Source organism: Aspergillus sclerotioniger (genome assembly GCF_003184525.1).
Source record: "Aspergillus sclerotioniger CBS 115572 chromosome Unknown BO94scaffold_40, whole genome shotgun sequence".
NCBI lineage: Eukaryota > Fungi > Ascomycota > Eurotiomycetes > Eurotiales > Aspergillaceae > Aspergillus > Aspergillus sclerotioniger.
The window spans coordinates 110,982-125,262 of NW_020291030.1; the positions used below are offsets into that span (position 1 = coordinate 110,982).

Below are 14,281 nucleotides of genomic sequence, written 5' to 3' on the forward strand. Positions count from 1 at the left end.
AAGTGCTTGATTCGGACGTATGTAGGGGAGGTGGCCGGTTCGCTTGTGTGGCCGGTTCGCTTGTGGATTACGTTATCGTACGGGAACCAACTTTGTGAGTCATAGCATGTGACCTTAACACAGCCTTAGTCCCGGCTGTTGTGGCTGGTGCTGATACCAGCTCCCTAGTTGGTTGGTCGGTTACCTCACCTACTACAGCTAACTGCGTTACCTATCCCGCAAGACCTAGCTCTCTCTAGCCGGTTGCCATCACCACACATCTCATCCCCTTGTTCTTTGTTCTTCGACCTTCTTCTTCCGTATCTTCTGAGGCTTGGAAAAGAAATCGCAAATATCAGCCGTTCTTGCCCCAAAGGCGCATATATTATTGAAGTTGTGTTGTCTGTGATTGCCTCGCCGTGGCCATACCAAGGAGCGTCATTCCTGGCTATCCATCATGGCACTCGACAACTATTATCGCAATAAGATTGAGAGCATGAAGCTCGAGATTATCCAGGGCCAGGCTGTCTTACGGAGACTGGAAGCACAACGAAACGACTATAATTCGAGGGTCCGTTTACTTCGAGAGGAGCTCGGCCTGCTTCAACAACCTGGCTCCTATGTTGGGGAGGTAGTGAAAGTGATGAGTACCAAGAAGGTTCTTGTCAAAGTGCACCCTGAAGGCAAATACGGTAAAGGCCCTCCACAGTCGTTCAGTTGAAGTCTTTGCCTGCTTGGACTAGTGTAATAATTACTAACCTCGTTTGCGACGTTATAGTGGTGGACATTGCGGATGGCGTTGATATCAGCAAGCTTACTGTGGGAAAGCGGGTCGCTCTACTTTCCGACTCCTATAAGCTGGAAAAGATGTTACCCTCGTCGGTTGACCCGCTGGTATCGCTAATGATGGTAGAAAAAGTACCTGACAGCACGTATGACATGATTGGTGGGCTGGACCAGCAGATCAAGGAAATCAAGGAAGTCATTGAGCTTGGTTTGAAACATCCAGAGTTGTTCGAGTCGCTCGGTATCGCACAGCCGAAAGGTGTTCTTCTCTACGGTCCGCCAGGAACCGGCAAAACCCTGCTTGCCCGAGCAGTGGCCCACCATACCGACTGTCGGTTTATTAGAGTGAGCGGATCGGAACTGGTACAAAAATACATCGGTGAAGGAAGCCGAATGGTCCGTGAGCTATTTGTTATGGCTCGAGAGCACGCTCCCAGTATTATATTTATGGATGAGATTGACAGTATCGGATCTAGCCGCATAGACTCGGCAGGCTCGGGTGATTCAGAGGTGCAGCGGACGATGTTGGAGCTGCTCAACCAATTGGATGGGTTTGAGCCCACCAAAAACATCAAGATCATCATGGCCACCAACCGGCTCGACATTTTGGATCCGGCTTTGTTACGCCCTGGCCGAATTGATCGGAAAATTGAGTTCCCACCGCCATCGTGAGTATCTCTTTTGATGCTGCTTACCTTTTGGCGCCTCGACCCATGGCTTGAAAAGGGCTCATAGCACGTTTGACTGACCATGTTACTCTTTGCAGGGTGGAAGCTCGTGCGGATATTCTGCGAATCCACTCGCGGTCAATGAACTTGACGCGAGGCATCAACCTTACAAAAATCGCGGAGAAGATGAACGGGTGTTCTGGAGCCGAGTTGAAGGGTGTTTGTACAGAAGCGGGTATGTACGCTCTCCGAGAGCGGCGAGTACATGTTACCCAAGAGGATTTCGACCTGGCCACCGCCAAGATCCTCAACAAGCATGACGACAAGGAAGTCGCCGTTTCCAAGCTTTTCAAGTAAAGACGGGATGTTTGTGATTAATAACGGGTTATTACAACAAGAACTATGGTATTAGTTTGAATGCTCTTTGATGACCGCCCCGGCGGCATCATTACATGCATATGCAATTGTGCACTCCACACCTCCTTGCTATATGTGCTGTACCTGGTTATTGGTTGTAACGCCTAGATACAAAACTTCTTAGATGCCTCGTAGTCGGGTATCTGCTGGCAGTTTGGCATAGAAAATGCGAATCACCTGCGCAGACTTTTCATATAATGTCTACCTGTTTGCCAAGTCCGGTCGTTCAGTAGAGTCCCACCCTAAACAGCAAGAATAACATGTACACCTCGATGCTGAAAACTCAGCTTCTTCGAAGTGAAGGCTAACAGGAAGACAGCCCCAGGCATTCTCAGAGGTAGGTAGTAGTCAACAAACCAACGATATACAGCACTCACTGGGCCCTTCATAGATTATCGTCTAGGCTCGTTACTGGTAGGTATGGCCGCCCCGAACTAGATAGTACGGAGTACATACCAAGCTCTTTCTTATGCCCCAATTTATCATTGGCTTCCAGGCTTCGTGATGCTCTAATCATACTTGCATATCGTTTACACAGTACCTATACTCAACCTCTTGCCTGACAAGGGGAATACATACGACATCATTCATTTGTTCAAGTATAACATACACCGTATTCGACCATCCTCTAGTATTGTTGCCTAGCTATGATGCTTCATACCGACCATACACAGTAGAGTGTGAAAAGTGTGAAGTATGTATATCCTAGCGCAATGCAAGGTACGTGTCCTGCCTCTATGCCCCTGATTGCAGGAGTCTCGTAGGGACTTCCGTCACCCGCCAAGACCCTCTCTTGCCTAGGTATGTGGTCTGGACGCTTGCCAGCGGAGCGACACGCAAAATACCAAACAATCAGCTGAATAGGGCACTACCTACTCCGTACATACGTACTGTCTATGACTAGAGCTCCTCTCAGTTCTCAGTTCTCAGTTTTCAGAGTAGGCTTGGCGGAGGGATGAGCAGCATGGATTGGGGGCCGGCCAAGCCGCCAAGAGGAATAGGGTTCGGACTCTGGCTGGCAGTGGCTGCAAAGGGATAGGCTAAATCAGTCGAGACACGGAGGTATGGATCATTATTAGCCTGTATATATACTCCGTACATAAGGTAAGTAGTAAGCATCTACATAACTTGGCATGGAGTGCTGCAAGGCTAGAGGGTTTTGCCGCTGCTACCTATCTGATCGAGATAAAAGGCAGAGGAAGCCTGTGAGATGACTAATGCAGTCATCTGATCCTCAGCCCCCTTAGCTAGAGTCCGTAGCTCCTGAATCTGACAGCCTTCAAGGCTTCATCCTCCAACAAAGCCCAAGGTGTTCTGGCTTTCTGGGCGCTATGAGATGGCGCCCAGACTAGTAGGACGGAGCAGTCAGGCCACATCAGATCGCATGATACTGTGTATGCTGGTACTGGTAGGTAGCATGCGGAGAACCCCAGCCTACGGATGACCCGCGCAGAGAAGGGTGTCCATCTCTCCGGGGGTCATCGCCTCCCTATGCTTGAATCGAGACTATAGACCGGCGGAGTATCTGGCTTGATGGTGAGATGATTGAAAGAACAAGCTACCTAGACGTGATACGAGCAATCTCCCAGGAGTTTACCATGGTCTGCGGATGAAGTAAATCCCATGTGGATCCCTAAGTAGAGTACTCTGCAGTCACAAAGTACCTAGTACTAAGTAGCCTAGAGGTCCGGAGTAGATACACAGTTGATAGACTTCAGAGGCTTTCCAGAATCTCGACTGGCCGGCTGATCTCCGGTTGACGCGTCGTGAGAGAAACTTCGACATGCGCGTGACCAGCGGGTCCAATTTTTTCTTTTCCTTTTTATTCTTTGAACTTTGAAGTAATAATAATGATTTTTGTTGAATGGATTGCTCAGGGTCTCGGCTCAAGTGGGGCAGTCCAGATCCGATGACCTTCCAACCTCCAAGGTTTATCAAACTACGGAGTACTTAGCGTGGTATTTGTAAGTACGGTGTAGGTGGCATCTAGTTGGTAACAGGTAATTGGTAATGGTAAGACCATGAGACAGAGACGGGTAGACCGAAAATCCTGGGGCAAGCGGGGGTTGCTCCTCTTCCCTTCCACCTGCTATGTACGAGTCGAGTGTGGATGTATCACGCATGCCTGTAGGTACGGACTAGGTATTTACACTATAACGGCCATATAAACTACTAGATAGATACGAGGTGTCTACTCCGTAGGCCGTTATTTGCCTCCCTTCTCATGGTTCTGTCATAGTTCCTTCTCACCCTTGCATTGGTATTAATCCAATACTACCTAGTCGGAAATCAACCCGAGTGGGGATGCCGAGGGCATCAGGCTATCCCTCCTTCCCTGCAGGTGGAGGGAGGGCTGTTCACCGTCTGTCGGCTGTCGGCTGTTCATCTTACCTCCCGGGCTGACCATGATTGATTGCCAGATCATCGTCCAGCCTAAACTTTCTGGCCTTAAGTATATTGGTTGCATTTCACACCATACACAGTATTTCTTTTCTATACGAAGTACTCCGTACTGGTAATCAATTCATTTCCAGTGTGCCTTCCTTTTCCGTTTGGTGCTCCCCTTAGGTATTTACTGCCCAAGTAGGAGTCGAGGTGTTCTTTTCCCCTTCCTCTTGTTGATCGGAGGAAAAGAGGGCTTGGCTGAACAAAGAGGCAAGATACCTTCTGCATAAGGTTAAGATGGTCGGTCCCCCTAGGACGGGGTGCAGTACTACACTCACTACCTGCATACTCCGTACACACTGCACACACTGCACACCTATCTGTTCCCCCCTCCCCCTGAGTGGGCATATCTACACAGTATTATGTACTAGGTAGGTATTATTACTATCTAGTATCTAGTAGTATGTAATTCGATGCTGACCCACCTGGCCGGATTGGATGAATGCTTGGCCCGTCTGGTGATCTGTCCGGAGTACGGAGTACAACTTGCAGTTCCATCCTTCGATCTCTATGCCAACCCAAGTAGATCACTGGCTCGGCTCGCATGGTTGCCCATGTAGGTAGGGGTAAGTAGTGCTGAGGTGAGGATCTTGCTATCCTCGCCCTCTTCCTGTCCCTTGGGGGTTGGATTGATTAAATCGGCCCTATCCTCCACCCACACCCACCTGCTTCAGTTCCTTGCAGTCTAGCTATTATCGTGGTGGTGATCCTCTACTTTGGTCTCTTTGAACTCAAGACAATTCATCAAATAGCTCTTTATCCCCACTCCTACCCCCTCGGGCTCAAGAATTAGCTCAACAGGGCTCTTCTTCCATCAGTTTTCTAGAACCACTGACCCTTTCACCCGACGGGTTCCACGGACTTGCTTTCTTGGCCGCTCCTGCCACTGTGTCCATCTCAATTGTTGTTGGGTAGGTATGTCCTTATTGTCGGTTCATCTTTCGGATGAAGGACTCATTATTGGCAGCACCCCTAGGCACGGGTGAGGTACTATATACATAGCTATCCACCTACTTACCCAACTCCAAAGACCCAGCCACCTTTGCTGAGCTACCCCCGCCGCGTCTATCCTAGTCGTTATCTTCTAGTCCGGTGATCTCATCCTTGTCGCATTGCCACTCTTCCTCTGCCCCCTGCGCACCCAGAGTTTTGGTATTTGCTATAATTCACTAGCATGCCCCAAGGCGAATTATGGTCCACTTTAGTTACCGCCATCGATCCCGGTAGTATCAAAGCCATGCCGGCCGTTCTTCAGTCGACGATTGATCTTTTGGAGACGGAACTAGCCAAGGCCAGAGCCGCGCTTCATGAAATCCAACCCGTCACTGACCCCTTGTTCACGAGGAGAGATGAGCTCGCCCTTGGTGCGGTGGCAGCATATCGTCAGAACCTCATCGACCGTGCGCCGGGGTTCTTCTATGGCGCGAGCCGATTGACACCAAAGGAACTGGGCCTTGTCCCTACCATCCGTGAAGTACAGGCAGATGATGATGACGAGGTTGTGTTGACTCAGCCCAAGCAACAGCATCAACCTGTCCGACCCGTATCGCCTAAGCGCGCCTCTTTGGTTGACGTCCTATCAAATAGTTTGATTCTCGATCATATGGCGCCGTATCTTTCGGTACCGTCATTGTTCGCTCTGACATCGACGTCTCGCCTTGTCCGATCCTTAATCATGAATACGCCTTATGTTTTCCGACATCTCGATCTGACCCAATGTCACGGGGCCAAACTAGCCAGTCCAACTACTATGGACTCTACTGAGCAAACGGGGAGGAGCGAGCAAAGGAACGACTCTATGACCGAGGACGAATACTACTCGGCACCTCTGAGGACCATCTTTGCCAATTTGGAAAGGAAGACGCTCCTGCAAGACGTGCGTACATTGATCTTGGATGGCCTGTCCGTCCCGACGGATCTGATTGCGGAAATAATCCTTACAGATCGGTTCAACATCAATATTCTGTCGATAAGAGAGTGTCGCCATCTCAATGAGCGTAAACTTATTCAGGTCATAAACCATGCAGTCCGACCCACGCGTCCCAAGGGCACACCGCGCGTGAAAGGCATCTACCATTTCGCTCCTTTGCAATATTCTCGTGCGATGGTTCGCAGCAAATACCGAGATTGGTGGAGCGCACGATGTTCCGGCCAAGTCTCTTGCACGACTCCGACTTCTGAAGACAGCAGCTCCGCAGCCAGTGATTACACTGAAAGTAATATGCATCAACAGAATGCATGGTATCGACCATCTGGACAGCTCTTCAAGCGAAGCATTGAGGATGGCTGGGCAGAGACGATCAAGAAATGCGAAGGCATCATTGCCTTTGACGCAGTATTGTGCCACGGTCCCCGACACGACGTTGATCTCTACACCCCAATACTGCAGAACCAGGATGGATCTCATCCTAAAGGCCGACTGCTTGGGCCAAAACTTGCCACTGTTGCACTAGGCCCCCGAGGATGTGATAGCTGCCACACCTCACCCGAGGGCCCGACGTTTTGGGGCCAGTACCCGGACGATAAGCTTCCTCTGCTTACGCCGCCACCGTACCATACTTCCTCTGTAGCCAAGGCAAAACGCCCGGTGTTGCTTCCGGACGAGCAACCAAGTCTAATCGCTCGCTGCACGGAGTGTTTGACTGACCGGTGGTGCCATCGTTGCAACAAATGGTTCTGTGAAGATTGTTTGCCTCATCCCGACCGCGTAAGGAACGATCTCTCGCCGCACCAAACCGCAGTCAGGGGTCCTCGGAGCAGCCAGGATAGTACTGAACAGCCCCAAGACCATACGGTTTGTACCCAGAAAGCCCCATTTGATCAGGAAGACACCTCTGACTAGACTATATAGCAGTTTGGTCCCGGCGTAAGTAAAGACTGTTGGGAATGCGGTCCGACGGTAAGCCAAGTCGACCCAGCCATTATATTCGCCGTTCTGACAGCTAGTCCAGTGTGCCCGGTGCAAGGCGGAGTGTCAGCGAACCTGCCGGAGCTGTCGAGGCGATTATTGCGTTGAGCACAATGAGGGATGCTCCTCAACGATGGTATGCATCTGAAGCCACTACCTAGGGCTCCCAGCCTTACGCTGACATTGGCACTTTCAGTGCGATTGGTGCAATACTAGTACAAGGCATCGTGTGAGGGAATTATATTGAAGCCCGATGTACCTTTGGGCCACCCCTGTGGTCCGTAAGGAGCGAGGGAGCGAGTAGATATCGGATCCATGACCGGACCTGAACGCATTGGACATCTCCTTTCTAATCGTTTTCTTGGTTGTTTGGTAAAACCTTAGCCGGCGTGTTTTCTCGGCACTCTTGAATACCATGGAGCGTATGATTGGGCAGAATGAGACATTCAACTACTAACTGCAAAGATGTCTTAGCTTGTAAGCCGAAGAAGAAAGTGAATGGATGACAAATCCGCAGCCGGATTCCAGAAGGCGCTCGGCGCTTCGCCATCTCAGATGAGAGGAGGATTGATTGATGCATTCTTCCCATCACTCCCCATCAACCTTCTTATCATTCATGACCGACCCAAGATGGTTTCCGCTGCTCCCACGTTCTCCACCTCCCTCCCATCCACCCTCTCCCCTCTCCTAGGTTTCCCCCTTTCCTGCCTCCCTCCCTCGGCGCCATGGCTAGGGACCAAGGCTCCTTGCACTGGTCGTCGCAGTTGACCGTCGCTCCGCCCCAGCAAATCCCCAGGCTCCCGGGCGATAAGATTACGCTGCCACCTTCCGCGCTCGAGCAACTCCTTGCGGCTGCCCCGCTTCAAGAGGTGAATTCGTCTGGTCCGGCACGCCAATACACCAGCGCTTTTGATCCCTTCAACCCGCATACCTTCGCCGCCGAGTCCCAAGCGCGCGAGCGGGGTGTGGATCGCCAGCAACAACTGCCCCATCCGCTCACGTTCCGCATTGTTAACCCGCAAAACGACCGTGTGGTATATGCTGGCGTCCGCGAGTTTTCCGCGGCAGAGAATGAGATTGGTCTCAGTGCGTTTCTGCGAGGCGCCCTCGGCATTGCTGTACAGGATCCGGAATCCCCCGGCGTTGTGGATGATGCGGGGGACGACGCACCAGCTGCGTCAACCACGGTAACGGTTCACGCACAGCAACTGCCGAAAGGCACCTACGTTCGTCTGCGTCCTCTTGAAGCTGGATACGACCCTGGGGATTGGAAGGCATTGCTCGAACGACAGCTGCGTGATAACTACACCACATTAACCTCGGGGGAGGTTCTTACCGTTGCAGGGAGAGGCGACCAGTCGTTTCAATTTTTGGTTGATAAAGTCGAGCCTCATGGCAATGGCATCTGTGTCGTGGATACGGACTTGGAGGTGGATATCGTCGCCTTGACCGAGGATCAAGCCAGAGAGACTTTACAGAAACGATTGGAAAAGGTTTCCCGTGTGTCCAATACTAGAGCAGGCACATCTATCGGTGGCGAACTGCGATTCGGTCAAGTAGTCACCGGTCAGGTAGCGCCCGGGGATTATGTCGATTACGAGCTTCTTAAGTGGGATCCCGCAAATGCATTTGAGATATCTGTTGAGGGTGCCGATAATGCAGATGTCTTTCTCTTTGCCAGCCCCCTTTCCGCTCGCCAGCGAAATCGACCACGGGAAGACGAGCATGTATTTGGTGAACTATCAAGCCGGCGGGCTAAACGGATCATGATCCAGCCGACGAATGTGGACATGGAAAGGGCCGAGATTTTGTATATATCGGTCCATGCTTGCACCTCCCCTGACAGCTCAGACGCGGGAGTCTCAGCTCCACATCTGCCATACAGCCTACAGGTTTATGCTGGGCCCTCACTCGCAGGTCATGGAAGTCTTTCAAGTCTCGGGTCGGAAAGTCATGACCCCGGTGACGTACAGTGTAAGAACTGCCATCAATGGGTACCTCAACGGACATTGATGCTGCATGAAAACTTCTGCCTTCGGAACAACATACTCTGCTCTCAGTGCCAGAATGTCTTCCAGAAGCGTTCGACAGAATGGCAGAATCATTGGCACTGTCCGCATGACTCAGCCTATGGCAATGGCCTTACAGAACAATGCAGACACAATTTCTTCTTTCACACCAAACGTTCCTGTGGAGGCTGTGGTTTTGAGGCGGAAGACCTCACACGTCTTGCCCGGCATCGCACAACTGTCTGCCCGGCCAAACCTATTCTCTGCCAATTCTGCCATCTTGTGGTTCCCCAACGAAGTGAATCGGACCCTGATATTCATGACCCGGACGTCTTAGTCTCGGGCCTAACCCCGCATGAATTAGTGGATGGCAGCCGGACGACCGATTGCCATCTTTGTAACAAGATCATCCGACTGCGGGACATGAAGACGCATCTTCGCCATCATGATTTGGAACGTCTTTCCCGACCCACTCCTCGCATTTGTCTAAATCAGAATTGCGGACGGACGCTTGATGGACGCGGTACACAGGGTGCTGTCAACCTCGGCCTCTGCAGCATTTGCTTTGGGCCGCTGTATGTAGACACTTATGACCCCGAAGGGAAAGCGCTCAGACGGCGTATCGAACGTCGCTACCTCTCCCAGATGATGACAGGCTGTGGTAAGTCTTGGTGTCAAAACGAGTATTGCAAAACGGGGAAGCAAGCTAGACAAGCCTCTGCATCTGACTTAAGTTCTACGTCCGCATCTATGGGCGCCGCGGCTATTTTATCCACCGTGAGACCTTTGCTTGACGCTGTCAACCTCCGGGGAGATGCACCCAACACTGCATTTTTCTACTTTTGCACAGACCAAGTAGGCCAGCAACGCCGCATTGCCGCGGAAATGTTCGCAGCCGAGACCACAAAAACTGGTGGAAAGACTTATGATTTGCCATGGTGCATCGCCGCCGTGGAAGCTACGGCAGGAAATCTAGAAAAGGCACGAGAGTGGTTGGAGAACTGGGCCCCCGCTCATGGTGAAGGCACAGCTGCCTTTCAGCAGTAGACACCTGTAATGACATTCTGATATTGTCAAGCCTTGCTTAATATCATATTCTTGCCAAAAACATAAGTGTTGGCAGGCAGATTGTGTACGGATACTCTTGGAACATAGCCGGGGAAGATCGAGAGACATGTAGCTGAAGTTTTCCCAGAAACTCTCCTACACATACAGGTTATGTGATATGGACCGAGATCAATGGCCGAGAAGACTATATTTCAAGTCTTTGGAAGAGCATATAAGCTCAGACTCCGTGCCTACGCTGTGAGGGAAAGCAGTTTTTGAAGGAGAAGTGGGAAAGGAGGAGAAACCGAGGTTTAGGGGTTCGTTGTCGTGATTCGATTAATACACCCATGCCTTAGGCTGCACCTGTTCTAGCAGCTAAAGTTCCGCTCCCACGAGATGAAAAGATTCCCATGATCCCAAAAACAACATAGAACAGTGCCAGCGGGTAAGCAACCAAGCCCCTCATGCCACGCATGCGCGCAACGGCACAGAACATTCCCGAGGAGCTGTACGTGCACCACCCCACGGCTGCGGTAGTTAGTAGATACCCGAACATTGTGTCCATAGGGGTCAAAATCCCCACTAAGCTGGTTAGCACTAGTGGGAGGAAGCAGTACCCCAAGACGCTGGCAGAACGTGGGAAGGTCAGAGTAGCGGAGAAGTGGCCGGCGGCGGAGGCGTCGGACATAGAGGGCTTGTGGTGGGGAGAGTAATTGGCGGGGTCTGCAGTGTTGGGTACGGGAACTGTGTCCAGGGCCGGGGACATCAGACTGAGGATCAAATGCAAAGCAACGGTCCCAAAGACTGCAACACCATAGATGTAACCGTAAAAGACCTTGCCAGAGAGCAATAGGAACGTTCCATACAGGACGATGTAAAGAAGGGCTCCATAGAGATCGCTGTCGTCCATAAGGTGTTGGTCAATACGTGCGAAAGGATTGAGCACAGTCAGCGTCTATAAAGCGAATATGGGCGGCTCGGTCAGTGAGGTTCGCGATAGCTGATCGGACGCAGTCTGTTGTACAAACCTTCGTGCGGATATGCTCAAAATTGACCCCCAGCTCTTCCAGAAGTGGCGGCTCTCCCTCATAGCCCTCTGTGCCAAAAGCGGCAAGCCATCCAGTCCTCAATCCTCCCTGTTCGCCCATCCTTCCACTAACTCCCGCAGTTGGAGATCCAAACCCCCCATATCCGCCACCAACCCCTCCGGCGGGATACGCCTGGGATGCTGGATTAGACGCTGCGCCAAAGGCGCCATAGGATGCCTGCGACGGGGTCGTGTGGCCTGATACAGAGCCATAGGATGAAGGGTAGAATTGGAGGTTCTGCGCCGACGCCTGCACGCCGTAAGGCGGCTGTTGCGGGTAGTACTGGGCCATTGTGGCCAGGGTTCGGGGACGATGTCGGATGAATGAAACGGGTATAAAGGAAGGACGTGGGATACGTGTCGCGTTGTCGTAGTATCAATCGGAAGAGGCGAGCCGAGGGAATGGTCAGTGACCGAGAGGAGGGAAATGACGGAGTTGCAGATAGAGAACAGCTGGTGGGCGGTGAGGTTTGATGCCTAAGTCCGCAAGCCATCGCTCCTTCTAGTTATGTATACTCCGTGAATGGAGCTGGACAACATCTCGAACATCAACGCTGTATTCATGCCTCTAACGGAATGGAAACCCCCCTCCCTTTGAACTAGGAAAAAAAAGAAGAAAGGAAGGAAGAAGGAAAGAAACAACACCCTCTCTGCTTTCCCTTGTCCATCAGCCTTCTCTATGTAGTTTGTTACAATGTCAAAGAATTTCTACAGAAAATTAATGCCGATGCCGAGCTGCAGCCCTTTCCGGCCTTCCTCGCCCTTGCGGAGTACCAGCGGCAAAGAGAAGTTCAACTCGAATCTGGCCACCGGATGGGCGTACACGAGTCCTACCCCTGCCGCGATGCTAGGCAGGCCGTTGGCTAGCTCGGAAACAGTGGAAACCATGGCGTCCTTCACCTCTGTACTCGAAGTAGGTGCGTTTTTCTCTGTCGTTCGCAGGGGCAACAACCGTCCGCCGTTTACGAAGGCCTGCAGTCGTAGAGGCTTCTCGGCGCCTACTCTGGGGAGCGGGAACAGCAGATTTGCACTTCCTGCCGCATACACATCACCCCCAACGGCATCTGCTCCATCATGGGGGCCAAGGCCGCAGAGACGGAAACCACGAACATCCGTAGGGCCTCCAAGGACGAACCGGTCATTGGTGCGAGAAAGCTGGGGGCGGGAATCGCTGTCAAGTCCAAGAGGGTACAGGAGGCCGGCGCGGAACCCAGTGGTCAAACTGATGCCACTGTCCCCTTTAAGGCCAGGGATAGGAATGGGCACTGCGGCCTGCGTTTCAATCTCCGACTTCCAGAAGGAAACATCACCTTTAAGAGGGCCCCAACCGGCCACCTCGTTGAACGCCTTGGCGTAATAGCCACGAGAGGGGAGAAGGGGGCTATCTCTTCGGTCCTTGGTCCAACTGTGGAAAACGCTGCTTTTCACATTGTCGCCTGCATCAGCTCGGACAGTAGGGGAAGCGCTCTCGGAAAGCCCAGTCATTTGTCTCCAGAAACCATTGTAGCCAAATTCATGGCGCTGACCGGAAGGACTCGCCCATCGAAATTTGGTCCATCCTCCTTTGAGCACCTCTTCGTGGCCTGCCCAAGACTTCTGCGTGGCACTAGCGAGACCACCAAGCTCTAGACAGAAGTCCGGGTCACTGAAAACCGGTGTTTCCAGGGTGGCTTGGTAGGCGGATCTTGTTCTGGTACCCAACGAGGCATTCAAATTCAAATTCTCTGCACCTCCGAAAACATTGCGCCAAAGAAGATTACCATAGGCCGACCCCTCGGTGTTTCCAAGATCGGTCCCCGTCTTCAACATTACACGGGACTTCTCCTTGGCCGAGACATGGACACTGAGAGTCGGTATACCCGACTGCGCGTCTACTCCCGGGGACTGGTCCAAATACACCGAAACAGGCTGCTGGAAGATATCTTAAGATCAAATTAGGTCTGAGTCCGTAGCTATTTTCTGTCGGGGAGGAGACCAACCGAATCTGTTGAGCTTGTCCGCACGTGCCGAAACTTCCCGCAAGGCCTCGGAGAGCGTAAAGGGTCTGTCCTGGTTACTGCTTAGGAGAGGGTTGAAAACCCGCTCCAGAAAGCCTCTGCGCGTGTGGTGAGCGCCATGGACTTGCACCGAAGAAATCGCACATGGCAATGTGGAATTCTGGTCAATCTAGTGGTATAGGCTCACTGATTAGCTCATCATGACACTTGATGTATATCGCCCTCGGCCCAGGGCCAACAAGGACGGAGGAGCTGTTCCTACCAATTCCTCGAGTCGTGTCTGCGCTTTCTGGTAGATTGCACGAGCCCGCTCATCAACCGCCTGCTGCTGCTCTTCCAGGACTTTCGGATCGGCACGCTGTTGAAGGCGCGCGAAGATCTAGACAGCAGAGGACGTTCACAATGGTCAGTGCACAAGGCCCGGGACTTGCTCAGAAATGATCAAAGGGGATGCATCACAAACATCTTCGTCGTCGGCGGAGAGTGGGGAGGACATTGCTGCGGCGGCAATGGCCAGACAAGACCTGCTTTTCTTGCTTTCCCTTCCGGAGCGGAGAAGATGAAGCCATCCGCCGCCCACGCACGTGACCTTTCCCCGAGGTGCCTCCGGGGGAGTTGCTTCAGGCCAGGCCGCAGCGCAACTAAAACTAACTATAGAACGAGATCCCCCATCGTGAGACGGCGTTTGCCTTGCGACCTGCTTCCGTCTACCCCATTTCTCTTTGAAAATTGTTTCAAGCGCTTGGTCTTCTTCCTGTTCCAGTCCCATTGCCCCCAGCTTTTGCTGCTTTCCCCCTTTCGCCCTCTGTTCTTCCCCTCTTCGCCCCGTCCGTGACTCGGCTGGAAAGCCCACTGCACAGCCCGAACGAACTATAAGGATGGCGACCAAAGCGGCTTTCAAGCGCGTGCGTTAGGCCCTTTCAAGAGCTGCCAACCCC

At 52.2% G+C, this 14,281-nt stretch overlaps 3 protein-coding genes across 3 annotated transcripts; 2 read left to right on the forward strand and 1 right to left on the reverse strand.

Moving 5' to 3' along the window:
- Positions 1-70: 70 nt before the first annotated feature.
- BO94DRAFT_527001 (proteasome regulatory particle base subunit RPT6) lies at positions 71-2,037 on the forward strand. The gene is made up of 3 exons (XM_025610373.1): positions 71-671; positions 758-1,433; positions 1,532-2,037. Exons 1-3 carry the CDS (start codon positions 437-439, stop codon positions 1,788-1,790), a joined length of 1,170 nt encoding a protein of 389 aa, XP_025462518.1. The 5' UTR covers positions 71-436; the 3' UTR covers positions 1,791-2,037.
- A 3,432-nt stretch (positions 2,038-5,469) lies between these two features.
- On the forward strand, positions 5,470-7,450 carry BO94DRAFT_477483 (uncharacterized protein; the record flags this gene model as incomplete). The annotated part of the gene is made up of 4 exons (XM_025608645.1): positions 5,470-7,089; positions 7,147-7,194; positions 7,247-7,339; positions 7,400-7,450. The coding sequence occupies 4 exons, from the start codon at positions 5,470-5,472 to the stop codon at positions 7,448-7,450; spliced, it is 1,812 nt and encodes a 603-aa protein (XP_025462519.1).
- A 3,161-nt stretch (positions 7,451-10,611) lies between these two features.
- BO94DRAFT_560663 (Yip1-domain-containing protein) lies at positions 10,612-13,839 on the reverse strand (the record flags this gene model as incomplete). Its single annotated transcript, XM_025614170.1, has 9 exons — positions 10,612-11,214; positions 11,288-11,629; positions 11,798-11,799; positions 11,992-11,996; positions 12,059-12,148; positions 12,170-13,268; positions 13,326-13,512; positions 13,606-13,722; positions 13,807-13,839. 9 exons carry the CDS (start codon positions 13,837-13,839, stop codon positions 10,612-10,614), a joined length of 2,478 nt encoding a protein of 825 aa, XP_025462520.1.
- Between the last annotated feature and the right edge of the window lie 442 nt (positions 13,840-14,281).